Source organism: Grus americana, chromosome 12, assembly GCF_028858705.1.
Source record: "Grus americana isolate bGruAme1 chromosome 12, bGruAme1.mat, whole genome shotgun sequence".
NCBI lineage: Eukaryota > Metazoa > Chordata > Aves > Gruiformes > Gruidae > Grus > Grus americana.
In genome coordinates, this window is record NC_072863.1 from 453,916 (window position 1) to 481,715 (window position 27,800).

General features: G+C 52.2%; 1 protein-coding gene across 3 annotated transcripts; it reads left to right on the top strand.

The window, feature by feature from the left end:
* Positions 1-576: 576 nt before the first annotated feature.
* LOC129212007 (G-protein coupled receptor 83-like) lies at positions 577-14,281 on the top strand. Of its 3 annotated transcripts, none has more exons than XR_008579042.1 (7): positions 577-753; positions 3,718-3,800; positions 3,905-4,590; positions 5,386-5,511; positions 6,844-6,977; positions 11,111-13,549; positions 13,876-14,281. XR_008579042.1 is itself a non-coding variant. In XM_054839955.1 (7 exons), exons 3-6 carry the CDS (start codon positions 4,207-4,209, stop codon positions 11,703-11,705), a joined length of 1,239 nt encoding a protein of 412 aa, XP_054695930.1. In that variant the 5' UTR covers positions 577-753; positions 3,718-3,800; positions 3,905-4,206; the 3' UTR covers positions 11,706-11,723; positions 12,771-14,281. The 3 variants fall into 3 exon arrangements, 2 of the variants coding, with proteins under 2 accessions (XP_054695930.1, XP_054695929.1); XM_054839955.1 differs by having other exon boundaries at positions 11,111-11,723; positions 12,771-14,281; XM_054839954.1 differs by having other exon boundaries at positions 11,111-14,281.
* The last annotated feature ends 13,519 nt before the right edge of the window (positions 14,282-27,800 follow it).

Sequence of the window (27,800 nt, forward strand, 5' to 3'; positions counted from 1 at the left end):
ATCACTAACCCATGGCGTTGCTTTCTAATCGGACGCGTACGCGCCCGGAGATAAATCGTGTTCCTTGGAGCTCCGATCGATAACGAGCGCCTTGCACCGCGAGCCCGCGGCGGGCTCTGCGCTCACAAGCCAACTTCGTTAAGAACCGGGGAGCTGGGGAGCCCCGTGTTTAAGGGCAACCCCAGCCGCTGCCTCGGACCCCGCCGGGGGCGGCTGGTGCAGGCGTGGGGTCGGCTCTGCCTGGAGAAACCCGGCTCCCACCACCTCCCCCCGGGCTGCACCAGGGCCCCGCTCCGCGGGTGGGAGCTCCCCGCACGAGCCGCGCAGCCCGCTCCGGACGCTCCCCCGCCGGGCCCGCGGCGCCACGCGAGGGGAAGGCACGGCGCCCGTGGGCCGCTGCAGCGCGCCCTGCGCGGGAGCGTCTCCCCCACGCGTGTTCCGCAGGGCGGGGACCGTGACAGCCGCGCCCCTCCCGGCACTTCCCCAAGGAAGCCGCCGGCGGCAGCGGGGTCGGGGCCGGAGCGTCGCCCACGAGCGGGACTCGGCGCCGCGCGTGGGGGGGTCCGCGGGCGCGCCCGGGGCTTTTTGATGAATGGAGTAGTGACGCGCTCCCCGAGCCCCGCCCCCGGCCTGGCGGCTCCGCCCCCCGGCTGCACGTGCGGCGCGGGGAGACGCGGGGCCGCCGCGGCCGCGGCCGGTTCGGTAACGGCAGCCGGGGGAGCGGGGCTGCCCCCGGGATCGCGGACGGGTGAGGTAAGCGATGAGCGGCGGTCTCCCTGGGTGGCGTTGGGAAGCCGTGCGTAACGCGTGCTGCAACGTGCATTCGCTGATGTAAAGGTTCATTTGGTTCGGGGAGAGAAGCGTGGATTTGAGTTCAGAATTCAAATCGCCTGGCAGGCTGGTGTGGGAAAGATGTCTTTGCATTGAGGATAACGTTTCTGCGTCGGGAAGAAATTATTGCTGAAGCAGCCAGGAGTATTCAGCCAGCCCGTTTGGACCAGATGCTAGAAGATGAGCTAGGAAAAGTTGTGCTGCAGCACGCTGTTCCTCTCTGGTCCTTCAGATTATATCAAGTTATAAAAAATGAAAGCTAAACTCCCTTATTGCATGAAACCACAGTATTTCAACTCATCAGGATAACGTGCAGCTAACCACAGCAGAACGGGAGAGCCCTCTCTGCTGCACCTGTGGTCTTGTCCAGGGCAGCGGCCAATGCCAAGAGCACCAACGGTTACTGAAAGTCATGTTTTACTGGATACGGAGAGATCTGAGGGAAATTCCTTGCTGGAAAATCAGGTTACAGCTCCATCATCTTAAGCTCTTCCATTCTCCTTGGGCTCCCCAGGGAAGCGGTCACGGCACCGAGCCTGCCAGAGTTCAAGGAGCATCTGGAGGACGCTCTTAGTCGCACGGTTTAGTGTTAGGTAGTCCTGTGAGGAGCAGGGAGTTGGACTCGATGACTCTTATGTGTCCCTTCCAACACAAGATATTCTATGGTTTGTTCCCAGTGCCTTCTCTGGAAAGAACAAGGTTCAGCCCTGCAGTGGGTCAGGTCAGGAAACCGATCCAGCTGCAAACACGATGTAATTTTCAGATGGATCAGCTTTTGGATTTGATTGTGCAGGGACGTGGACATAGGTGCAAGAGAAATGGCTATATGTAGTGAGGAAGAAGAGATGTCCCATTCATCATCCACATTTAAGGCCATGGTTACCTGATGACTGTGAGCTACTCAAGAGTGCAGGTCCTACAGCAGGTCCTTGAGAAATGGGCTTCTCAATCCCATGGGCACTTGGGAAAACCTGTTTGGCTTTTTTAAATTGAATAATCTGTACAAGGTTTCTTCTTGCCATCCACCAGTCTGAAGCGTACGGGCTGCAAATCTGTTTTGGCCTATGTGTTATAGCAGTTTCTTGAAACTTGGCCTCATCTCATGGCAGCAAAGACAAGTTTCCACGTGAGAGCCTGATGTAAATTGATGCAGGGAAGGCAATAGGTGGTTTCATCTGTCACATGCTCTCTCCAGCTCTGTGATGGCATTTCAGTGTAGCATGAATATCCCAGCTGTGCTTACTCAAAGATCAAAGCGGTTCAGCTGGAGCTGACTAAAATCCTATTTCTTTGTTACACACGTGCTGCATTACCCTTACAGCTCCATGCAGCTCCCTCTTGCTGCCCGCTGGGAGCTGCCGTGCACCAGAAAGAACGACAACCTCAGTATATACCACAGCGGACAGTAAAGAGGTGTGGAGTCCTGCGTGCCTTACCCAGGCGCGCGATAAACCTCGCAGGTCTCTCAAGGCCCTTGGTGCCGGTCTGCTCTCCCACCCAGAAGCCCAGCGGGATGTAGTTCTGGATTCTCTCATTACTTGCACTTACTCGTGCCGAGCTCTGTCCCAGAGATGTTTCACTGCAGCGAGTCCCATCTTTTTCAAATAAGGTGAATGTTCCCTTTCCCTGGCTGCAGCTCTGCTCCCAGTTTCCTGGCAGCTCCTCAGGTTCATGTCTTGTGAGAGAGTCACACTGGGACCTGGTCTAGGGCTGGTCCTGATGCTTCCAACACCGTTGGCACTGGGAGAACAACAAGGAGCTGAATTGCCTGCTGCATTACAGCCGCTTTGCTGTAGCAGCATCCGCGAGGGTTTGCCATGCTCTCTGTCCTACCCAGCCTTCTTTCACTCATAAATTTCCCCAGGAAACAGCCGTTGCCTGTTTTCAAGGTTTGTTCTTCTCTCTGTCTCCTGGATGACTCCTCCCTCCTTCCACCCCACCAAGTTGCTTTAACATCCCCTTGCTTTTGAGAGGCAATCTCTCGTAAGTCCCCCAGTATTCCCGACATTCCTCAGAATAAGGAGACAAGCCAAAGCAGACTGTATTATGGGAATGCATGGATACAAACACACACACACACACTCCGTTCCCTGCACCTTATTTCTGTAAGAAGTCGTCGATCTCTGCTTCTTGCTTGGTGGGGTTTGCAGCCGAGGCCACCGGCGTGACCGAGCGGTGTGTTGGTTTGGGGTCTGCTGGATGTCTGCTTCAGGCCACCACCCGCCACGCAGCGAGCTGGCTGCCCTGGGTAGCCTGCTGGTCTGCTGTGTGGGAAGGTGTCAGGGAGCCTCTTAGAGCTCTGAAAGCTCTGCTTGTTAATTCCTCACACCATGTGAGGTCCATTGATTTGTGCAAACAGCCACGGGGCTTGATGGGAATGGCACGTACCAAACAAACCAGCCACCCTCTCGGAGAACCCGACACAGCTTCTAAACGACTTTCTCCTCCCATATGTAGTGTATGTGTAAAGACTGGTTCCACCTAACATCAATAGATCAAGGCAATCTAAAAAAATGTATTTAGAAATATCTAAAAAGGGTATCGGTAAAGGTGAGGAAGCAGAGATTGCTGTTTCTAGGGAATGGTTTTTGTGTATCTGGTGTTACGTGTCATTTTTTTGTATACGGCGTAAGGGGCTTCTCTGGGAGCTGCATGCCTCTTCACTGCTAAATCTTGTCTTTTGCAGGAAAGACCGTTTTCTCACTGAAACTGAAATGCTTGAAGCAGAATTTAGTTGTTGTTTGGAGGAGAAAATATGAGATAGACTAAGGTCAACTTCTGAAGTGATTTCTGTGTTCTGAATCACTTTAGGATAATTGCTGGGGTTAGATGCAGGCAAAAGCTACCTGTGCTTTTAAAAATGTCTCTGCCTTTACATTTCAACAGAAAAGAACCAGGTATTTTGAAGTAGAGGATGAAAGCACCAACAGCGCAGCCTTCTGTGGAACCTGGAGGAAAAATGGACTCAGGTGAGAACAAAGAAGAAAGAGCTGACGTGAGATTAAAACAACTTCAAACCCCACCTGATGTTTTCTTACCTCTGCTACATGTAATGACTAGTTCTTCTTTCCAGCCCGCCTGTGGAACTATTGCTCTTCTTGATATACGAAGGGCCTGAGAGCATGCAGTCCCAAACCAGCCCCTTTCCAACGTGCCTGTTGAAACTTCTCCCCAGTGCCGCCTCTGCCCCTGGGGAACCCATCACACCTCAGAGACTCTTTCCAGCTTTGTCTTTTAAGGTTTTATTAATGGCAGCTGCATCTTCACCAGCTTGCTAGAGAACCAAGAAGTTGAAGCTGATGGTTCACTTGCTATGGCAGCTGGAGCTGTGACCCTAGCAGCCTCAAGCTGAGTGAAGACTCAGGTTAATCCACCATGCCTCGCTTGCTGCTTCAGTCGTACAGGTCACAGATGATGGGGTTTCTTGAGGAGTTCGACCGTTACTCTTCCTTGGCCAAACTCATGTCAATCTACCAAGCAACCAACAGGACCACCTTCAACTGGACAGACAGCCGCATTGTTGAGTGGGAGAAATTTGCTGAGCTGGCTAAATACGAGCCGGAATCCCAAAAACCAACAGTGAAAGCTCTCCTAATCGTGGCCTACTCCGTCATTATGATCATGTCTCTCTTTGGGAACATGCTGGTATGCCACGTGGTGCTGAAGAACAAGAGGATGCACTCGGCCACCAGCCTTTTCATCGTCAACCTGGCGGTGTCTGACATTATGATCACGCTGCTCAACACGCCTTTCACCCTGGTAAGTGGCCCGCCGTGCTGTCCCTTCGGCCAGGAGGGAGTCTCTCACCAGAACGCTCTCCCCGGTGGTCGCACCCTCTCTATGCATGCTCTGCTAGGACTGAGGCGCGAACCCAACACGATCAAGTCTATTAGAGAACTCTGCCAGGCAAGTAAAACACTGTTCAGCAACCCGTGGGCTCACTTTGCTCCATTAGACTCTGTCTCTCCTAAAAGACCCTAAAGTCTCTCCAAGTATGCCACCAAACCACAGCAAGAGCTTGCTGGGGAATGCAGAATAAGTGCCTGGATGAACACGTTCTTTTAATGTGCACACAGGGGAGCACTAGAGAGCCGCACTCAAAACTTAGTGGGTCAAAACAACTCGAATGCCAGTCATACTCGGGTGGCTGGAAGAAAGCAGTCAAGCTTTTCAGAGCTGCCAGTTGGGTGAAGTCTTCTGTGAAAGTTCTCCAGACCTGAAGGGGGGTTTATGTGACCAAAACTTGGTCTACTTTTTCCAAATACAGTTACTAGTATAATCGGAAGGTTATTACTGCTGTGCACAAATGGTCTTTATACGAATAGGCCAGGAGGGCTGCGACAGCACCACTCAATCTGTGGGGTTTGAATTTATAAACGCTTGTGTAAACATGTTTCAGAATCCAGCGTAGCTGGTCTTTCTTTGGGTTTCAGGCGGAGCAGCCCCGCCAGCCAGCCAAAACCCGTGCGCCAGCCCAGGTGCAGTCCAAAGGGTTTCCCCGTGGATTTGTTTTCAGGACATTTGCTGGCTGATGGCCGGTTGTTTTCCCCTCAGGTTCGGTTTGTGAACAGCACGTGGATCTTTGGAAAGGCCATGTGCCACGTGAGCCGCTTCGTGCAGTACTGCTCCCTCCACGTCTCCACGCTGACCCTGACGGCCATCGCCCTGGACAGGCACCAGGTAAAACGTCGCCCGTCCGCTGCTCCCTGCAAGGCTCTTCCCACGCCCCTGCCAGTCTGGGTCGAGCCACGGGTTCAGGAAGGCTGAATCTTGGGCATTAAACCCGTATGCAGTGAGAAGGCTCTAGAGGTAAACCCAAGGACACCCCTGGTGTGTCAGGGGTAGGAAGGCTTGATCGACTTCTGTAGGCTCCCAGGTACAGGGCAGGAGGGAGAACACCGAAATGCGGCACAGGACACGTCCAAACTTTCAGTGGCAAAGGGTGAGCACGCCTTTTTCAATAGTTTGAAAAGAGCCAGGTCCAACCTGGCTCCTAAGCGTGGCCGGACAAGTTGATTCAAGAGGCTTTGTTTTACATGGGGGGCAGAGCCACTGCTGAGTGCAAAGTGTTAGCTCAGCTGTACAGGGAACTTTGCCAAGCTTTTTAGTTTACCGCCCAAACCCCATAGAACACCAGTCTGTAGCATCCTGAGCTTAAATTCTGATTTAGTTGCCTGTTTGTTCTTTTGCTCTTCTTTTCCCATTGGGCATTTGCTGCATCGTCGCGTTGCAGGACAGCTGGAGTAAAGGGAAATTCTGAGACTAAACGTCCCGTGGTATAACTACGGGACTAATGCTGAACCAGTATAAAGGGGAGCAGCAGAGTGGGAAATCTCCGTTGGGAATACTGGGAGGACACTTCAGAGCTGTGGGAAGACCTCACCCACCATGTGCCCGCAGCCAGGCTGCGTCAGCTGCCCGCCGCGATAGACGCTCGCTGCGTCACCAGTACGGGAAGGCGAGGGCAGCCCAGGCCATGCGCTCATCTCTAGCAATCACTCTCGTTTCCTATCAGCCAAATAGTATCTTCCAGACGCTCAGATTTTATAAGCTCTTTACCTTTTCATCTAACAACGAAAAATTCATAAAAGGGAAGTTATTGCCTCAAAAGAGAGGAGGAGGGCTCAGTTTCGTAGGTTCAGCTAGAACAGGAGATGTTTCTTGATGTGATTCCTATAGAATAAACAAACATACCCACAAGTGAAGAGGCTTGTGTAGATATCTTTTTTTTTTTTTTCCCCCCCCTACCTAATGTAACCCACAAGTTAAGGAAAATGATCCTCACAGAACAGTACAGAGGAAAAAGTTTATTTGAAAGCACTTCTGAGCAGACTGAAAAGTTCAAGGCTTCCCTTTTTCCCGGTCACGCTAATAAGCAGGACATTCTCCTAATCACGGCAGTCATTTTCTTCAAAGCATCAGATCATGTCAAAAAGTTCCTCTGCTGTGTGCATCGGTGAAGGGATTTCGCTTTCCCGTGAAATAAGAGTCACGGTGAAGTCTGTGTTGCAGGTCATCCTGAACCCGCTGAAGCAGAGGATGTCACTAACAAAAGGAGTGCTGAGCATCTCTGTTATCTGGCTGATGGCAACCTGTTTCTCCCTCCCCCATGCCATCTATCAAAAGCTTTTCCAGTATAACTACAGGTGAGTTGTTTCCCCTTCCAAGCGAGCGTGGAGAGGTCCGATAGCCCTCTGCGGCGGTGGCTCTCAGCGGCGAGAGCTGCTGGTGGGGCTCCCGGGCTTGGGGAAGGACGTAGTGGAATCGGTGGGAATTTGCGTGTGGATGAAATCTCGCTTCGCGCAGCAGAGGCTTGGCCTGGCTCGCTGCAGGGCACGCGCGTCCTCGGGACCTGGGTTTGCTTTCGCTGTCACCCAAACGCCTGGACAAGGGAGGGTGAGTCTCACCCCCGCACCCTCGTGCTGGTGGCAGGCTCCAGGCACGGTCGGGTGCCGGCACAGCCTGGGGTCGGTGAGACAAACCTTCTCCAGTGTCACGGTACGGTCAGGCTGTAAAATTAAAACTCATGGTGTAAACATCTGGTACTGAGATTAGCAAGACTGTACAGAAAGAACAGGGAGGAGAGGACTGCCTTTGTGAGTCAGCAGGGTCATGAACCCGTCTCCGAGACCTCATACGCTGATTCACGCACTTTAGCTTCCTTGCATTTCATCCATCTGGATTTATGAAACGGGACCAGCCTGCCTTAAAGCTTGAGGCTACGTAAATGAGAAAAGCAAGAGAGAAACCTTCACCTCTTCCTCTGCAGTGACGGGCTGGTGAGAGGAACAGAGACACAAAGTCACCTCAGGGTGCTGCTTTGCCTCGCCCAGCAGGGAAGGGAGATCTTTGCTTGGCCCAACAGAGCAGCAGAAGTTACTAAAAGGAGATGAAGTGGAACTTCACATCCACATGAGGACTGCTGAAGTATCAGAAGAAAGTGAAGGTTCTAGTCTAGAGGGGGAAAAAAAGAAAAAAAAAAAAAAAAAGCTTATCTTCCCCCTGCTGCCAGCCGGTCTAGTGATGGCATTCGTTGCTGCGAAATCACCCTCTCTACCAGGGAGAAATAAAGAATCAGCAGTTCTGGTTTGCCCCTGCAGTCTTTTGTTCCTCCGTGGTACCCAACCTGTTCTGGTCCTCTCGTCCCCACCAGCCTGTGGCATTGCTATGACTCCTCCTGGCTAGAAAACAGCCCATAATACTACAGAAACTGGCGTTTATCGTGGTGGTGTGTGACGCTGCCGGTGCCTGCATTTCGCAGGAAGGCCAGGCGCGAGGCCAAGGGGATAACCTTACAGGGAGCAGTATTTTCAACCCGAGAGTGGCGTCCCGGGGAGCAGGGTGAGGAGGCAGCAGCAGGACAGATTTCTATCATCATAGGTATTGAGCTTCGGTAAAAAGGGCAAATGTCTGTCTGCCTACAGCGCAGCCGCTGCCCTCCCATCAGCGTGGCAGGGAGAGTGCTTGACTGCCCGCACGGGCTTTTTATTGCTGTGTGTATACGAGAGGTTACGCGAAATGGGAGAGTGATCCGGGGCTTCGCGGCTCTTCCTTGCTTGTGCTTGTGATTGAGCTGACTGAGAAATACCTCTCGGGGGGATATAATATCTTCAACTGCTTGGACTTTGTAAACAAAGTGCTGGGTTACTCCTGCACTCGTGTTGCTTTGCAGCTGTGGTCAGGGTATTACTGAACAAATTGCTTATGAATGAACAAACGCCGCTATCTGTTCCGCAGCACCTGTCTGTGTTCATCCCGTAGCACGGCCAGAGGAAACCGAGCCTCGCGTCGGCATGAGGCGGCCCAGCGATATAAGGACTTCCAGGACTTGCTATTCTCATCCCTGCTTTCCATTGAATAAAAATCGCAGTTGTAATACTGCTCGTAATAGCTCCTGCGCGGCCGGGGGCTCCTGAGAGGTCCCACCAGGGAGCTGTTGGGGTTCTGGGGACAGGAGAACGTGGACTCCACCAGCATCAAACCTCTCTGGCTGCAGTCCACGGGCACACCAGAATTTACCGAAATACAGCGTCCTGACTGGTTTTGCTCTCGACCGGCCTCTTTGCTGCAATAATGGTGAGCCTCTGCTGCAGCTCCGCACCCTCCTTCAGAGGGGGAGAGGGAAGGGGGGCAGCCAGGGCAGCAGCTGGCGGTTTGGTTACCTGCGGGCTCGCTCTGCTGCCCGCTCTGTTCAAATGTGTTTCTAGGCTCCACAAGCACCGAAGCATCACCCTCCCCAGCCTTCAGCAGCACCAACGGCCGCAGCCCTGACACCGTCCCGAGCTCAAGGCGCTCCCCAAACGGCCGATTCCTGGGGGGCGGTGAGGGATGACCGCCCCGCTCCTGTTGCTTCTGCTCTTTCGCTGCAGCTTTGCCCTTTGGCCGCGGTGGGTCTGACCCCGTGCTGTGGTGTCACCTTGGGCGCCGCGCTTCCTTCCCCTGCCAGATCTCCGGTTACTTTGGCAGGCAGGCAGAGCTGCGTGCAGGCAGGGCTGCCTTCACCCGTGCCAGCAGCGAGACGGATCCTGGGGAGGAAAAGGTTGGGAGCGTGGTTCAGAAAAGATGATTTTCCCTTCTGCATCGGTTCTCCTCTCGAGCAGCGTCTCCAGGTTCCTCCACAGCTGAGCTCTGCTCCCGTGCCTGTTGTCATCCCTCCGGCAGCCGTCCCTGCTCACAGCCACCCCTTTTCAGGCAATCTTCTATTTGTGGCACAAGGGCCAGCTCCAGAGGTTGAAAACAGGATATTAGAGATATTAATCAATACTGCAACAAATAATGCAGTCTGATAGGGACTAAAGTCTGTGCTGAATAGAAGTGAGCAGAGTACAAGGGCTGAAGAGAGAAGGGCAAAATGGAGTAAGAGAAAGAAAAAGAGGGGAAAAAAAGGAAAGACAAGCAGAAAACATCCACCAGAAATAAATATGCGAGTGTTCCTCTTTCCTAACGTATCGTCATTTCCAGTCACGGCAGGATGCGGAGGGGATGTGTGGTGCTCTGCGGAGGGTGCTGGGCTGCGTCAGCTGAGAGCTGCTGCCAGCCAGAAGATGCGGCCAGCACCTGGATCCATCGGGTTGAACAGGACAGATGGCTGAAGTGCTGTTAAAATAAGCTGTCGCCTATAGTTAAACTCGGTTCTTTTGTTAGTCAACCATTAGAAGTTAAACTGTCAGGCTCAAGTTAAACTTGAGTTAAGCAACCAGGTTTTCCGATCATCATTTTTTAAGATGTAGCCAGAAGGTTTTAAGAGCTGGACTCCTGAAAAGCTGATGGAGACGAGGAGGTTGGTAGGGAAGGAAGGAGCGCTGGCCGTGCAGGTGGGGTGGTGCCTGCGAGGCTTTCGCACAGCCCCCAGCAGCCCCTTCCCCTTCCATCCGTAAGGGCTTTGACTCCCGGCTGGTGCAGCGGTTTTCTGCTCTGGCCGAGGGGTCCTGTACCTGCTCGGGGGCACAGACCCGTGCAGGGCGGGGGCTGCAGATCTGGCATGGCAAAGACGAGTCAGAACCCTTGCAAGTGTGCTGCAGCGGTGACCCAAGCACGGGCTGTGACTCTGCCGTGTCCCGGGAAGATCAGGTCAGTTGTGCACGGCCAGACAACAGTTTGCACAGCCCACGTGCAAGAGGAGTAACGCATCCCGGGGTGGGCACGTTCAGGGAAACCTGGGCGTGATGCGTCCTTTTTCCAGGTGCGTAGGAATTGCCTGTGAGACTGGGGAGAAGCGGGCGTTAGGTGGGTTTGGCCCACTGCCCTCTTTCCTCCTGCACTGGGTTTTTGGGGAGGAGGAGACCAGCACTGCCGTGTCTCCGTGCCCACGCACGCGGGCAAGGGGCAGAAGCAGCCAGGTCAGTGCTTCTTTCACGGTAGCCCCTTTGCAAGAATGGGCCATCGGGGGTGATTTCTGCCCTGTGAGGGGGACACCAGGGACTCATTCAATTAAAATCAACTGCAGCTTCTAAGAGGAAACTTCAGTTTGTCTAAGAATGTCTTTCATCAGACAACACAACCATTTAAGGGGGGAGGAGATAACGATAACAGCAGCCAGGCTTATCCTCGGTGAGACGGACACGGAGAACATCATGAGAAGACTATATCTGGGAAACAGAGGTTTGACTAAGCTTTGTCTTGTTGAGCTGAGGAATACATGTCCCTCCTCTGTCCATAGTACAGGTCTGACGAGGTGGTTGTGGGTGGTGCGGAAGCCCCGCTGTGGTTTGACAAATTAGCAGCATCCATGTGCACAGCAGTGGCCACATGCTATATATGTATTTCTTTGTTTTTCAAGGGAAGCCACTGTCCGGAGTTTGTGCCTCCCGGACTTTCCTGAGCCCGCAGAGCTGGTCTGGAAGTATCTGGACCTGTCTACCTTTCTCCTTCTTTACCTCCTGCCTCTGCTAATCATCACTGTCACCTACACGCGCCTGGCCAAGAAGCTGTGGCTCCGCAACGCCATCGGAGACGTCACCACGCAGCAGTATATCACCCACCACAAGAACAAGAAGAAGAGCATCAAGATGCTGATGCTGGTGGTGGTGGTCTTTGCTGTCTGCTGGTTCCCTCTCAACTGCTACGTGGTTCTCATCTCCAGCCTCGGCATCAAGACGAAGAACTCCCTCTATTTCGCCCTGCACTGGTTCGCCATGAGCAGCACCTGCTACAACCCTTTCATCTACTGCTGGCTGAACGAGAGCTTCCGCTCGGAGCTCAAGTCCCTGCTCTGCATGTGCCAGAAGGTGCCTCAAGCTCAGGACAACGTGCTGCCGCCCGTGGTCACGTCCTGCCGCGAGGCGTGGGTGGAGCAGGCCGGGTGCAGGAAGGGACCTGCCTCGCAGACCATTTGCTCCACCGTAAACATCCAGACGGCCGACACGGACCTGTGAGCCGAAGGGCTGAGGTGAGTTCGGTGGACATCAAAGGGCATCTCCCCGTTTCTCCTCAGGAACCCGTGTTGCTGCTCTGGGGTCTTACTGCTCACTTTTGACTTGCATCCCAGTAGCACCCCCTCTGCTCGGCGCAGTGGGAGCAGAGCCTCTCAAGCCCCGTCCCTGCGCGCCCACAGCTGCAGCTGGTCCAAGGTGCAGGTATTCGCGCAGGGGACACGGAGGTCCGCAGATGGGGTGATTTGCTGTCGGGGTTTCCCATCTGATTACTAGCAGAGGGAGTGGGACCCAGGTTTCTGTCATTGCTCGTGCTGTCCCAAGTCACCAGCCTGTCTCAGAGCTCCTAACACGTGCCACGACGTGGGGGCTTTGCAGAGCAACAGGAACGGACCTGTTCTGACGTGGGTTTGAAAAAAGGACTTGGACATCCAGGTTGACTCCGTCCACATGGAATTTCACCAGGTAATTTATGCCAAAGGCTCCCAGCAGAGCTGAGGGTCAGTCCATAGCAGTTTCCCCTTCAGATGGTGTGCCCCCCCACACACACACACCCCTCCCTCTGCCGCTTCTGGAGCCGCAGAGCCAGCAGCCGAACCAGCCCCGGCGAGAGCGGAGCAGGAATGCACGCCGGGCATCGCGGCAGCAGCCTCGGGCGGCACTCGGGCAGACAAATTTAGTCCATTGAGAATTTCTTTTTGGTTTTATTATAAATATATTAATTCAGGAAATAAACCTACACTGGCACTAAACAAAAGGCCACAAAATATTTCATCAGGGCTGCAGCATTCACTGACTGAGGAACAAACCCTTCTGCATAGTTGCTAATTGCTGTAAAAGAGCTTCATTTAAACAATGGAATTGACTCAGACTAAGAGGGAAGGTTTTGTTTACAGTCCTGGGAAAAATACAGTTTAATTTAGCTACACTTGGGAGGCAGGTGAAAAAAAGGATACGGAACAAAGGAAAGACTTAGTACACAAGAGAGAGAGAAAAAAAGAAAAAGACAAGGAAAAGAGACATTAAAGGCAGAAAGAAACCAGAATTGCTATGTGATTTTGCAAGCAGTGTGGAGCAGTGGCTGGGCACTGGCGAGCAAGAACTGAAGGACCTCCTGGCCTGGCCAGCAATGTCTCTTTCTCCATCACAGCACCCCTCTTAAAAATTGCACCAAGACCGGAGAGGCCAGACGGCTCCTCTCAGCTCCCTTGGTTGAGCTTGAGCACGGGACTGCTCTTACTTGGAGAAGCCAGACAAAAGATGGGTAAGTATTTATTACTCACTTATCCACCCAGACTTCGGGCTGAGTAGTCGTAAGCCGTTTGCAAGAATAAAGCTGTGTGTGTTTTGAGCCCCGACCGTTCCCGGGTAATGCTCCAGAACTTGGCGCCGGTGACCGGCACGTGCTGCAGTGGTGACAGAGGGGCTCTGGGATGGACCGCCGGGGTGGTTACTCCTGGTCCTCAGGCCTGAAGTCCATAGGGAAACACTGTACTCGTAGCAAAAAGGCCAAACTGCTTTGGATAAAAATAGCTCCACCGAACACCAGTGCACTTGGAACCGATGATGGCAGAAGCTGAGCTCTGCTGGGGAGCGCAGAGGGGCAGCAGACGGGCTGCAGCTCCCCGACGGGCACGGCAGGACCCACCACCCCTGAACGTCAGCGGGCTCGTGCTGGCCGTGGTCGGGGCAAGGTCAAGTCCGTGGAGGAAGGCAGCTGAGAGCATCAAGAGACAGCCTTTCCCTGGAAAACAGCCCACTTAATCCCCTCCTGGGACGGATAGCCGCACACCGAGGGAAAAGTCCCAAGCTACTCGAAGAGCGGCAGCACCTCTGAGCAGCTGCAGGTAGTCGGAGTTCGTGGGCACAATCCAGCGGGAGCTGGTGGAGCGGTGAGAGCCTTGGGGTCCCTGCACCCCGGCCACCTCACCTATTCCAATAACCCAGGTGATGGTTTTCAGGAGTTTAAAGGCAGCCAGGGCTGCTCAGGGTCAGGGATGCTCCTGGTCTACCCTGGCGATAGCCTGGGCTGAGCTTCCTCCCGGGGAGGAGGTGGGGGGGGCCGGGTCACTGGTGGGGGCAAGGACGAGTTCCCACCACCTTCCTGGGGAGGATGAGAGAGACTGAAGAAGGGAAGCTAAAGATTGACGTTCCCCCGCCCCGATTTGCACAGTGAGAAGGAACAGGAGAGAATGGAGGGGATGTCCTTGCGTGCCAGCCACTTGACCCCACTTGGCTACAAGCCCGCACCTCCGGTGTACATGGCAACATCTGCACGAGAAGAGAGCAGAGCAGCAGGAGAAATGGATGAATACACGATCCCTGAGGCGCTTCACTTGGAAACGAACAATTAATTGATCACGGAAATTAAGGCAGCCTGCTGCCGGGCGCAGGCACTGCCCTCTCTCTGTGTAGAGCAGGGTGCGTTTTCAATTGAAACAATATCACATGAGTTTTTAAAAATGTTAAAAGCATCTCTAATTAACGAGCATCACCTCATCCAATTATTCAGAGAAGCTGCCATTTGCCTTTTTTACTGTTCCTCACCCCTCATCAACTGTTAGTGAATGCCCCTTCTAACTACCATGTATTCCATCTATTAAAATAGTATTTCTTCCCTGTGGAAAGGGTGGATATCTGTACGGAGTTTTTGGTTTCCACTACAGAAGTGTAGCAGCCTGTTTCCACTCAAATATCTTCATAAGTTTAAGAAGCTTTTTCCCAAATACTGCAAAACCCAGCATCCTTCATCCTTTGATTGCTGTAGCACAAGTTTTTAGCGCCAGCTGAGGATGTAAATGAGACGCAGTTATAATGTACAGCGGACAGGCTTCTCCAGACACTGGGATGTTTCCTCTGAGAGTGGAAACGTGAGCGATGGCCAAGTAATAAGTAAAACAAAAAGACTACCCAGCTCTCTAGTGCCGTGGCAGTAGTGCTAAGTGAGCCGTGATAGCAGCATCCATCAGTTAACAAGGCAGACGCGGAGCTTGGCTACCTGTGATTCACGGGCTTATTTGCTGTTCACAGTTATTCAGCTAATTCAGACAGATACACATGGACACCACCACTGGTGTCACCTGCAAACCATGCAGAGTTTAACAAAACCACTCACCTAACATTGCATCCTGGACGAACACATTCCTTATTTGTTATTTTATTGCCTCAGAGAGACTTTTCCAGGGCTCTTTGAATAACACCTGCAAAGCAAGCATTTCACAAAGAAACAGCAGAAGATGGAAAAGCTCTCTGTAACCGCTCGAGGGGCTGTGTGTGACCCCACACCCAAGTGGCAGCGCTGGCATGGCCTGCCAGCCCCGTGCACAGCCCCGTGCACAGCACGTTGTTCTCAGTGTGCCTCGATGCACCATGGACACAAAATCCACATGGTTTCTCAGATATTTCTTTCTATGCTTTCTTTCAATGTACATATTGCATCTTGGGTTTCTATGAAATAACCATAGCAACAACAATGATGCTGGTATCTTCCATGAGAAATACTAAGCTATAGCTCTCGCCGTGATTCAGAAATGAAACCTACTTTGCTGTTGGCAAATTCTGGGGTATGAGCCAAGCTGGGGATTAAATACCATCCCCAGGGCTTTTTTACAGTGCAGGATGGATAGATAGAAATTTTCAGTAGTTTCTTGAGATCTATGTCCAAGAATACTGGTACAGACTGGCTGCTGGTTTGCTCAGAAACAACCAAATTTCTGGGAAGTAGCAAGCAAAGCCTGGAGTCACACCACTCTTATCCCTTTGATAGGAGCTGTTCTGGGAGCCCCTGTCACGTCTAATGGCTATTGGTGAAGTAAAAGTCTCTTTGAAGTCCCTTAGCCTTGTGTTGAGTCCATCTTTAATATTTCTTAGGTTGTTTCCCCCCCCGCCCCCCCCTTCCTTTCTTTCTTTAAATGACTGCATAATCTTTTTCTGGAGCAAAGACAGCATGCCAAAGAAGTGGGTCTCTCTTCATACTCCCTTGATCTTCCGCTAATCTATATAGTTAGCTATCTCTTGCTGTGAAAAATAACCTAGCTGGTTTTCCTCGGATCTGTCAATTGTAGCATCTCTTCATTGCTGAATTTTTCTCCCCTAAATGGGCATGATGTAAGAGCTGACTGTATTGCATCTTCGTAATGGTTTAGGTATCTAGACTGGTAATTATCAATGCCTGAATGAGATTCAAAGCCTCACACGCTTTGCCCAGTGCCTCAAGGCTCTTGTATCACTTGAGGATGCCCTAACACAGCAGCACTCTCTCAGCAGCGTTCAGGCAAACGATAGGATGCACAACATTTAAAAAAAAAAAGATAAACTGAGCTCTGTTGTTGATTTGGGCAAGGCTCAGTGACTGAGGGGCGAGAGAGTGCATCTCTGCTGAACTGCAGGTGCAAGGCTTGCTGCAGCAGTCAGAGGGCTTACCTAGCCAAGGTCTGGAAAAGAGAATCTAAGAGATTCTGCTTTTGCTGAAACAGGTCAAGGTCCGAGCCAACTCAGCAGGTAAATAGATGCTTAAACACTCATTAATTTGTCTTCAGACATGCCACTCGCCCATGGGAATGGCTTCCTGAGTGGTGCTGGAGGAAGCCCTGTGTGCAAGATCAATAGGACCAAGGGAGAGCTTCCAAGAACGGGACCACCACTTCCCGCTGGGTGTTTTCCTGCCCGTTCCCAGGGGCTGCGCTCGCAGGCTGCTGCGGGTTTTGTTCACAGAGACCGCGCGGTGACCTGCGGGCAGCAGACGCAGCACCGTTTGCTCCCTGCAGCCCGGCGGTGGGGCAGCCCCGAGGCTGTAGGGCTGGACGGGAGCGTGGGGTGGGAGAAGAGTCCCCCGGGAAGCCCGTGCCGTCGGGAGAGCCCTCGTCCTGCTCACGCCCTGCAGACCGAGTCGCCCTGCACCTTTGGCGGCTGCGGTGCTGCTGTCCTTGGCAGGCAGGTGACTTGAACCTGTCCCTGGCACGCACAGCCCCAGGAGGCAAGACCCCGAGGGCAAATTTGGAGGGTGGATTATTAAAACTCCGAGTTACCAGAAGACTACTCCAGAGAAACTATTTGAGCACACACAAATCAGTATGCAACAATTCAACAGAGACATGTCGGAGTGATTAACAACCCAGATTTATTAAGGTTAGCTCATGCCAAATGCATCTAACTGCCTTCAGCATAGTTGCTGATGAAGACGATAACAGAGAACACAGTGCAGGGGATACCTGAATTCCAGAGACAAATCCCCTTATATAGCCCCATCACATAATGAACAAAGAAACCACAAAATGCCAACTAGATTAACAAAAAGCAAGCAGAAAAAAAACCCACAATGAGTCAGAAAATTAGCTCAGGAAGGAGAAACAGAATACAATTATCATCAGTTAGCTCTTCAAGTGGAAAACAGAACCAAGGGGCTGTCCAAAGCATGCTGAAGGAATGGAAATGTCCTCAGTGAAATCCAGATCAAGCCCTGGGAAGCGGGGATATAGCTGGGTCAGAGTCCGAGTCCGTCCTCTTGCACTGAGATATAGCTCAGCACGTTGGGTCACTCCCAGACCAGGGGAAGAAGAGGAGGAAAAAGCCCGACCCTTGCCCAGGAGGCTGGGATGCAAAGGGCACACCCAAATGCACGCTTGGAAGCTAATGAGCAGACACCCTCTGCCATGGGCAGCAGAGGAGAGTCTCTCCCTCAAGTCAGGGCAGATGGCTCTACCCTCTCACCGACTGAGGAGCAAACATGCCTGCTTCCCTCGAGCGATCGCCTCCTGCGCTGCGGTAGGGAGAAAAATGCTTCTGATCCCCCCAGACTTTGGATGAAGCCCAAGCAGGAATACTGACAGGGTGAGGGCAGGTTTATCACGCCAAGCACAGCCCTGCAGTCAGCTCTCACTTTGAAGATTCAAGGCTTTTCACAAAGCTGCCCTGCCCCACCAGTGCTCAGCAGTAATCCCTACCCAAATTCCAGCATATATTCCTAAACTGCTCCCTCGAGCTTGATGTCCGAGCGCTCCCAGCGCACACGCCTTTCCAACCATGACCACGCACCCAGCTCATCCCGGCGAGCTTTCTGTGCCGAGCAGGTACGGCAGAGGCAATCTCATTGCCAAGACGCGTTGGCGATGCCACGTTTTGGGTGTCTACGCTGGAACAGGACTGAAGTCATTTGGGGTCGGTGGCTGATGGTACGAGGCAGCAGCGCAGGAGCAGATTGCCAAATGCTGTCCGATTGTCCGATGCTCGGACTTGTGCTGGAGCGGGCAGGTAACTGGTTAGGAGGGAGTGAGCTGCCGCGGCCGGAGGAGGGAGGTCTGCAGGCGTCTGTGCCTGGTGCGCTGCGCTGAAGCAAACCCTTCCTTAGCAGGGTTCTGGAAGTCTCCCCAGACACCAAAGCAAAAGCACGTCTTGCCCTGCTCCCTCCCCCCAGTATTTTTTCCTTTACCCCAGTAAGAAGGGTTGACTTCAGGCAGTTGGCCCTCGTAATGCAGTTTTCTCCCATGAGCCCATACTGGCTAATAACGCCTTGTTCAGCAACGCTGAATCGCATCAGAACGCTGCCCTCTGCAATGAGCTGTCAATGGAGAGCAGCTGTCACTTAGCAGAGGTGAGAGGGGAAAAAATAGTAAGAAAAGAAAAAACAACAACAATGGGCTGAATCCTGCAGAAACCATGTGTCTGATTTTAGAACACAATAGTTTGTCACTTGAGGAGCCTTCTCCATGACAGGCCTCATAAAAAATCTCCTTGGCAGATAAGAACAAATTGCTTTATAAAATCAGATTGATGGACCATCTAATTCGTCTGCTGGAGACAAAAACAATCGCTTTATGGAACACCACGAGGGACAATTATAGGGATTGTCCCCATTAATGGACTTTCTGCCTATTGCCCCACAATTAATGCTGCTTCAGGGCATGAAGGTTGATATCCTGTCACAAAAAGTGTCAGCTCTATCTAACATACCCGTATGCGTTCATTGTATACATAAGTGTCTAACACACAGCGTGTCCTGGCAGGCTGTTGACCCTCGGTGGTCTCTTGCCCCGAGGATTTCCCCTCTGCAAGGGTCTCCAGTTGGTGTTTGTAGCTGAAAGTAGCACGGTGAGTTTCGAAACGGCGTTTGTCACAGTTTCATGGCATTCTACCAGAACTGCAGCGTATTCCTCAACCAGGTCTGCGGAAGTCATTTCTATTTCAAACTCACACTTGTAGCCAACTTGAGTCCTGTAATCAGTGTGATTCCGGGGCGGCCAGACTTTGGGTGTCGTTAGGAGATAGTTTATGATGCACGAGAAAAATGATGGTGGTCAAGTTTTGGAGCAACAGATTTTGTTCCTTTTTGTGAGACAGAGGTGGTGGCCTAACCCTTTTTTATCTTCTTTCTCCTTCCACTGCTCGTTTTGATCTTTTCCTGGTGATACATGTCAAACAAGGCAGAAACCATAATTATAAGGAGTCCCTGGGTCACCCAAAACTTCCGTGATGGATTTACCACGAAGTTCAGTTAATGAGGCGTCGCAACAGACTGGAGGACTCTGGGCTATTTTGGACGGTCTTGTTTCCTTCTGAACTGCAATACATCGCTCAGGCCTTTCACATTAAGGTTAATAAACCAAGTCCTTCCTAAAGACTGAAAAGGGACCACGTGTCAGTTTTTACCATTGCAGTATTTCTAGGATTCCCTTCACAGTGCATTGTCTTTCCCGAATCTGTCTCTACAGGTCAGTTGTTTAACAGACTACCTTCATTTTCTACCCCATTCTTGAACTAAATGCACCAGTGGCTCTTGCTTACAAACAGTGAATAATGCCGACAGTTCCCTGCGTGGAGATGGCTCCAAATAAGTACTTTAACGCAGTATCCCCTCTTTATGTTCACATTTCTATTGCAGGCTATAGATTTTTTTTTTCCCCTTTGTTAAATTTGAAGGTTAATTTTAAGAAACCTAAAGCTAAAGCTGACTTGAACATAAGGTTACCCTGTGTTCTATTTAAAAGAATTGTATTAAATTACATTTCCTTGCCTTCTATTTATTGGAATACAAGTATTCTGTTGTCCTTCACAGCTCACAGGGCGTAATGTAGAAATATATTCCTCCTCCAGGTGAACTGTAATGATTAACATAGCTAAAAAAGACCATGAATATTTAGCAATATATTCAGGCGTCTCAGTTATAAATGAGAACAGGTTGAAAATGAACCTTAAGCTTGCTTGATCCCCAGCACTCAAATGCTGCGGGCACCATCATGGTCCTCCTTCCAGCCATCTCCAGGATGAGCAACTTCTAATGACTCACCGGTGCCCTTGTGAAATACTTCTGGTGAGATTGTATCTTTAAACTGTACGTTGCAAATAAAAAGTTTAGTGCCTTACTTTTCTGGCTAGCTCTGAGGGCATCAGTTCTAATTTGAGGGCAGATTTTTATCTCATTTTCAGTGTGATTCATGGTGTGGATGAAGAAATGGAGGGACAGAAAAAAAAAAAGAGGAAAAAGTCACTCTGAGGGTTAATGACAAACCCAGCTTGGGTGTGCAAGACTTTCCAGCGGCAATTCCTACACTCATTGCCCCAGCTCCGTCCGCGCCCCCCAGCCGAGCGTCCCTCTGAGCCCTGTGGGTGCTGAGGGGCCGGTCAGAGCCCTGCGCCCAGCCTGAGCCCCCCGGCCGCCCGGAGGTCAGTCTTCTGCCGTTAACGCGACTGCACAGGGGCCAGGCAGAAGCAATGGGTTCCTGGGGGTTTGGCCAGGGAATCAGCAGCTGACAGACACTAACAGTTTAAAGCAGCAGCGTTGCTAAACCCTGCAAGTGACAGTAAGGGGCGGCCGGTGGCCTCAGGCAAAGGACCAGCTGTGCTTTGTGCTCTTCTTTTCCTCCGAACTCAAATGCTGTAAAATCCAGCTGGCTCACCTGTTCCTGCCACATGAAAGGTTATTTATCACTGCATCCTCTAGGTCTTATCTGCGGATGACAGAAGAGCTTGCTCAAGAACAGGACAGACACTTCAGCTCTGGAACAGGCTTTAAAGGAAGATTCTCTCCCTTTCCCTGTGGGCGATTTTGCTCATCGCGCTCCCACCCCGCTGCCGGTGCCCAGACCCCGGCTCAGCCAGCTGTGGCACAGCTGTCCCCGTGGGAGCCCTTTGCCCAGGGCATGCCTTCAGGAGCGGCACCGCGCCGCAGGTGTGCCCAGCGGCAGTCTGGTCCGCAGCACAGCTGACCACTTGCAGACTGGTATAAAAAGGGTCTGTAAAAAAGGAGGACATTAGCAACATCGGCTTGGCTAACATCCCTCGGTATAGATGCTTACATCAGCACAGAAAGCGCAAATACCATGTAGTTTTCCGTGATTGTTATCCTCCATTTTCTTGGAGAAACTAAAGCTCTTTTAGAAACTCTGAGAGTTCTGTTCTACAAGCTTTTATCTGTTTGCTCCTTTCAGCACTTACCATGGCTAGCCATAGCGTTTGGTAGGTGAAGAACACTGATCGTATTTTCATTATCTCAGAAAATTGGCATAGCAGCAAATTAATAGAATAGGAAATAAAACGCAGGCTGTGGACAAAGCCAGGGCACTAGGAGGATGAAAGGCAGAGGGAAGGGATGCTTTATACTGCGGTGTCATTCACAGGAGTGCATTGTGCCCACAGCTGGACCCAAACGGAGACCCGTTCATCCACGCAGGCAGCTGAGGAGCCCGGCTGGTTTCGCCAGAGGCAAAGGTAGCGCTGGCGGTGGTTTGTTCACCATCTCCTTGCTGGCCCCTGCGCGGTGAGTCCACGTTTGGCACCAAGCGTGTGGAAGCTCAAATGGCCACACCAGTTAATGGCGGTCTCGTTCCTGCTCGTAAAAGATGCCGAGATGTTCTTGGAGCTCCTCTCCACGGGGAGAGAGAGAGGGGGGATGTGGACACAGAGTTTCGTACCAGCAGGAACGGAGCGGGAAGGGGAACGCCTGCAAACGTTGCTGCAGGTTGAGGGCTCGTTGGCACGGGCTGCGGGTACCTCCGGGGAATCACCCGCCGGGAGGGTCAGAGCCTGCGTCTGCCTTGGCCTGCACGCGAAAGCAACGGGTTCAGGGAAGTTACGCTGGGTTTTACCAAAATATCATATTCCAAAACATTCTAAAACTTGGCTGTAAAGAACACGGCAGTTGGAGAATCAAACAGTAAAAAGGTGGGAAATTAAAGCTTCCCATGAAAATTGACGTTCTTGTGCCTGTGCGTTACGCTGTAGGTTCTGCCATTTTCAGCTAAATGGCAGATGCACTTCATGAAATCTTCTATGTGCATGTGTGCATGAAACCTGTTTTCACTAACCTCATTCCTGGGAAAAGCTTAACTCTTTCATCTGGAGTTTTCCAGCAAAAACACGATTAGTCTGAGGCAGGCCGAGCGTGGTAAAACTCTGCGGCGGTTACTTACGCGAGGCGAAGTCAACGGCCGTGAAGAGCAGAGCTCTTTGCGGGACAGCCGTGCTCGTGGCACCTCGCGCCCAGCTCTGCCGGCAGCGATGGCGTGCAACGGCCAAGCGACAACGTGCACCTCAAGCGCTCACAGCTCTCCCGGAGACGCCGCCTGCTTCCTCCCCCCGCGGCCCCCCAGCACCTCGAGCTTTGCCCCCCGGCTTGCCTCTCCCGCATCCCACCTCCCTCGGCCTCTCCTCCCAGCTCAGCTCGGCCAGGCTGTCACTGCTGTGCCCCTGCGCTGGTCTCGGCTTGTGCCAGGCCGCTGTCAGCCGGAGTGGCTGGGCCTGAATCGATTTACCTATTCTTTCTGAAGCCAAGCTGCCAAATTTTTTGGTTTGCCTTTGCCTTTCCCCCAGTCATCGCAAAGGAAGGAAAGACTGAAGGTGAAGGGGGGGAGGAACGGCAATATTTACCTACTTGTTGGTTTAAGCATTGCTAATACAGTCTCTGCTCCCCCTCCCCATACGAAGTGAAGGATACGAGCCTTTCCTCCGCTACATTTCATACATATTTATATATATTTTATATATATATATACACACACACACACACACACACACACATGTATACACACATACACACCCCAGGATGCCAACCTCCATTTCAAACACCTTTCTGAGGCGCGTGTGCCAGAGGACAGGAGCGCACCTCCGTTGGTGCCCGGGGTAAGGGGTGCACGCTTTGGGAGGACCCTCTCGGACATGACCAGGGTGAGACCTTGGTGATGCCAGGAGAGCAGCTCACAACCCGCCCCGCTCCCAGTCCTGCGGCCCCCGCCGAGCAGCATCGCGGGGACTGACCCCCCGGTTCGGCGTTGTGCCTGACTCATCTGGCAGGGACGAACGCCCCGAAGCATCGCGTGCTGGTTGCTCCTTCTTGTTTTAAACCAAATGTAGGAGGTAAGAAATTATGAAAATTGGCCCTATTGTTATTGTATTTGATTGGAGTATTTATTTGTAATTCAATAATTTCTTAAAGCCAGCTCAGAGGAGGATGCGAGGGGGAGTTTAAGGGGTATTGAATGGGTTGCAAAACCACTTTATTCTTTTGCTAAAACTCTGCTCCCCAATGCAGCTGCATTCGAATCCAAAATCAGCCCATTATCCAGTCTATTGGCTGCCGTTAACATAATAATTGTCACACAGAAATAGGCTGGCCAGTCTCAGAAAGCCTCATTTACCACCAGGACCCAGGGAAGGAATACAGGAATTTCACTGGGATAATAATGTATTTTTGACAGATAGTAATAATTATTGGCATCAATCCGTCCCTGAAGACAAAGAATGTTTGTTTTTTCATCGGCAAGGCTTTATGATTGGAGCTGCAATGTTTTCACTTAAAAATGAACTTCTGCTGCTGCCAAAAAAAAGGAATCAGGCTCCCATTTTTAATCTCCTTTTTTTTTTTTTTTTGGTAGTGGTTGTTGTTTCTCTCAGTTTGGTTCCAGTTGAGAGGTTTTGCTCTCATTAATGTCCCCCTAATCCTCTAAACACTGTGCCCAGATCCCCAGCCCTCCATCCGCACAGCCGGAGCGGGGGTGGTCTCCTCCTTCAAGTTTGGAGGGAATCTAATGGCAGAGACAGTCCCCGGCCTGGGGGGGGGGTCGTCTGCCCAGCAAAGCCGTGGGGTGATATTTGCACTTACTGCGTGGGAGACACAAAGTGGCTGGAGATTCTGGCATCCCCAACACGCACACCGCAAAGCTTTTACCTGGTTTTTGAGGGCTGCATCCAGAGAGTCTCTGTGAATCAGCCCACGGGTTTGAAAGGTGAGTTTGGAAGGCAGAAGAAAAATAAATTTGTGTCTTCTGGCAAACACATTCAATAATTCAATAACGTGCTGTAAAATGTGGGTTTTCATTCACTGGTAATTGCCCTCGTGTCCTGCAGAGAAGCAGTAATACGAGAACCATGCACACAGGGGAAAGCCTGCGGAAAACACAAAATGGGAAAATCAGAGAGCAAACAATAAAAAAATCATCCGTGGGGAAGGAAAGTGGAGAAGGAAAGAAACTTAGGGCTGGAAATTCAGTTCTCTCTAACGGATTTAAGTCTTCATTTTTAGTAACTGAAATTTAACTAACTGTCCTCTAGCTCCCTATGCAGAGGAGACAGGCGCACACAGAAAATGGTGCAGAGCAGATTTAAAAGGTTCAGTGCCGCAATTACTCTGTCAAGGAGGGCACGGAGGTGTGCGGCTGAGCAAGATGAGCCCAGCGGGAGAAGTGGTTTATTATGGCACTAAGTGCGACCGATGAGTAATTCCCACGCGAGGAGCAGCAGCAGAGCACAAGGGAGCTGATCATCACCTGGGCCTGTCCTTCCTGACATGAAAACGAGCTGAAATTTAATTGCTGGATTTCTCCTTGAGGTCATCCTTGTGAACCCCCTCCTCTCCCTGCCATCGTTCCCTGGGGTTTCTGCTCTTTCCTGCTCATGATGGATGTGCACGAGGAAGGTGGAAAGCGGGGCCGGACCCTCCACCCCTCACCTAAGAGCCGCCGCAGCAGCTCGCCACCACCGCTGGGCTTGGGGACACGGGGGATGCTCGGAGCATGGCCCTGGCTCTGCTCCCCCCGACCGGGGACAACCTCGCACGCTGGGGCACCGGGCTGACGGCAGGGACCGGCAGCAGGCGCCAGCGTGGAGAGAGCCAGCAGCACTTCCTCCCCCTCTTCCTCTTCTCCTCGGCTGTCCCACCCTCGGTCCGAGGCCAGCCTGTTGCAGGTGTTCGAAGGAAACCTTTGGAGGAACATAGTTTCCTTACTGGTGAGCCTCCAAGTCCAGGTGCGGTTTGGTGCCTGGCTGCCTACGCAAATTCTGCCAAATTATTCATGCCAGGTAAGTTGATGTTAATAACTTGGCTTAAGTTACCTTCGGCTGACACAAAAATTTGATGGGACAGCGTTCCACCCACCTATGGAAAGGTTCTTCTAACTGCCACATAGTGGGACCCAATCAGGCATCTGTGTGCACTAACGAAGCGGCTGTGCCACGTTAAACTTCTGCAGAGCTGAGCTGCACAGGGCTCGCCTCTGCTCGCTACCGGTGGGGCGTCTGCCTCCCCCATTTGTGGTGGCTCACTTTTCTCCAGACCCTCTTGGCCTGTGTTTAAACACTATAGCTTTCTATAGGGTAGGCACGAGAGTGACGTGCAAAAGCAGGAAAGCTGCGTTTGAGCACTCTTCATCATTTCCACCGTTTGCTCGCTCCACCCCAGCTTTGCAGTTTGGCCAAACTCCCCTGAGGAGCACGCGCTTCCCTTTGCTGAGCCCTTTCTACAGAGAAAAGCGCAGCCTTTTTCTGGTCATGCGGTCCCTTTTTCTGCCCTCTCCTCGCCGCCAGTACAGGGTTTTGGTCTGTATTTTCATGCAGCGTTGTTTTTAGTGCAGACCATTTCAGACCAAAGATGGACAAGCAACCACAGGGTTTCAGGAAAAAGGTCTTACTGTAAAAGCGCATGCTCTGTGCCTCCAGAACCTGCACAGGAGAGGAACCTTAGAGAGCTCATCTGACTTAACTGTTCGCAGTCCCTGTTAATACAGAGCTCGTGAAGTAGCCTGGCTCTTGCTGTAGGCTGCCAAGCAGGATCCCTCCTGGAGCGTTTCATTAGTGGGAACATCTCCTTCAGCCTGGCCAGACCTCTCCATCAGCTCACCTTGGCAACTCAGCGCTCCCCGGGCAGAAGGACGTGCCCTCAGATGGGAGTCCAGAAGGATGCAAAGACCCCACTTGACTTGCAGTAACACCTCAGTAGGTCTTAGGTAAAGTCTGCTCGGGGTTCACCGGTCACACAAGGACACGGAGTCACTGCTCTCTACCTCTGCAGTTACCTCATGAGGGGACGTGAGCAACGTATCTCAACACCCCACACATCTCAGCCAAGTTCTTTAAAGCAGAAACCCACCAGTCAGGAATATTTGGCTTGGCAGGGTCACTGGCTGCAAGCTGTGGCTGCTGTGAAAGGCAGGACACAAGTCAGCATTCCTGCTCCAGAGACCAGCTCAGGAGAACGCCCGGTGCACGTGCCTCATGCGGGCCAAATGGCATTTACTGGCACCCTCCTCTGGAACCAGAAGCTCGTCGAGCAGCCGGCCCATGTGCTCTGAATGCTTTTGCAGCAGCTTTGCATCCCAGCTGGAGATGTTCTTCCTGGAGGCAGTTGAGGTGAGGACCGCGTGTAGCCCAGCAGACCCTGACATGCTGCCAGCCTCTCTGCAAATTGTGGCTGATGAGGCACCACGAACTGGAGAGGTTGGAGTCAGCCTTGTTCTGACCACCTAGGAGCTGGTTTCCAACCCCACGCTTCTCTGCTTGCATGGAATATCTACGTTCCTCCTGTCAGCTCTGGTCCACAGATGTCTACCTCTTATCACAGCATTGAGAACAAGAATCCCAAGCACTTTGAGGGGAACATGGTTTATCACTGCTCCTTGTGCATCAGCCAAAAATGAGGCGAGACCAGACAACACAAACGCTCTGAGGCAGGGAGCAGAGCAGGGTGTAAACCTCTGGTTCACAGGGAGCTCCTGATTTGGGTGTAAGCATCTGCTTTGCATAGGAGCGGTCACCCCAGGGAAGAGCAGACAGTAGACCCTTGAGGTAGGGCCAAAACCACCCACACCTTACTTACTGCAGCATGTCCAGCCCTCAGACGGCTGAGGATGAGCAGTCTGGGATGGTTACAGCCCCAAAATCCAGAGTCACTGGAGATACGGCAAGGCACGCTCCCAATTCCCATCCCAACAGCGCGCAAGGAGCTGCTCTCCCAACACAGGCCTCTGCTCTGCTCCAGCACAGCAGCCTCCGGCTGGCTGCTCGGCGCGGGCTGGGCTCAGCCTGGCTCCAGGACCTGCCTCAGCCAGGGGAGGGCTGGGCTCCTCCCCAGCACCCCTGCCCGCGCCATCCACCACCGGGGCTGGGTGCAGGCAGGGACGTTCAGGATCGCTGACTCCTTGCAGACCTTCAGTGAGGCTGGTTGCTCGCAGCGCGGCAGCAAATTCATTTCACCGTTAACTTGGGGTGTATTATTTCTGTGAAAACAGAGGCCCCGCACACCCAAGGAGCTCCATGGAAAGGGTTTCTTTGGAAACCATGGACACCAAATACCTCCACCCATACTCCGGTTTTGCATTCCGTGATGAACGACCGGTTCTTCTGGGCCTTGATCCACACCTACTGTGTTGCTTTAAGGGCAGGGGCAGAGCTAGCGATGCACGACTGCGTGCAGCAGCATCACGTGCGGGTAGCAGTACCGGCACCTATACAGCCTGCGAGAGTTTGGACAAGTATAACAGCTTTAATTAGAAAAGAAAAATCATATCCTTCACTCTAATAATTATAAAGAACAGACCAAGTGTGAGGGCATGAACAGACTTAACGAGCACTGTAATTACCGAGCTTAAAGAACTGTTCCTCAGTGAAGCGTTAGGAACTGGAGCTCCTTGGCCATCGTTTAGGGGGTCCCTGCCCCCTCCCCATCCCCATGCCACACAACGGGCCCCGCCGGGGATTTGACTTTCCTGAGGAAGATGAAACCTGCACAACAAATAGTGCGGCTGGGGGCCACGCTCGTCCGTACGCTCCTGCCCAACAGGCAGAGACCCGTAGGCAGGAGGGGAGAGGAATCAAAACTCACCACGCATCACCACC

Coding starts and splice junctions, on each gene's coding strand:
- LOC129212007 (XM_054839954.1), top strand. CDS start 4,207: ATGCCTCGCTTGCTGCTTCAGTCGTACAGGTCACAGATGATGGGGTTT. Junction 5,512..6,843: donor TCGCCCTGGACAGGCACCAG/GTAAAACGTCGC, acceptor TCTGTGTTGCAG/GTCATCCTGAACCCGCTGAA. Junction 6,978..11,110: donor CTTTTCCAGTATAACTACAG/GTGAGTTGTTTC, acceptor TTGTTTTTCAAG/GGAAGCCACTGTCCGGAGTT.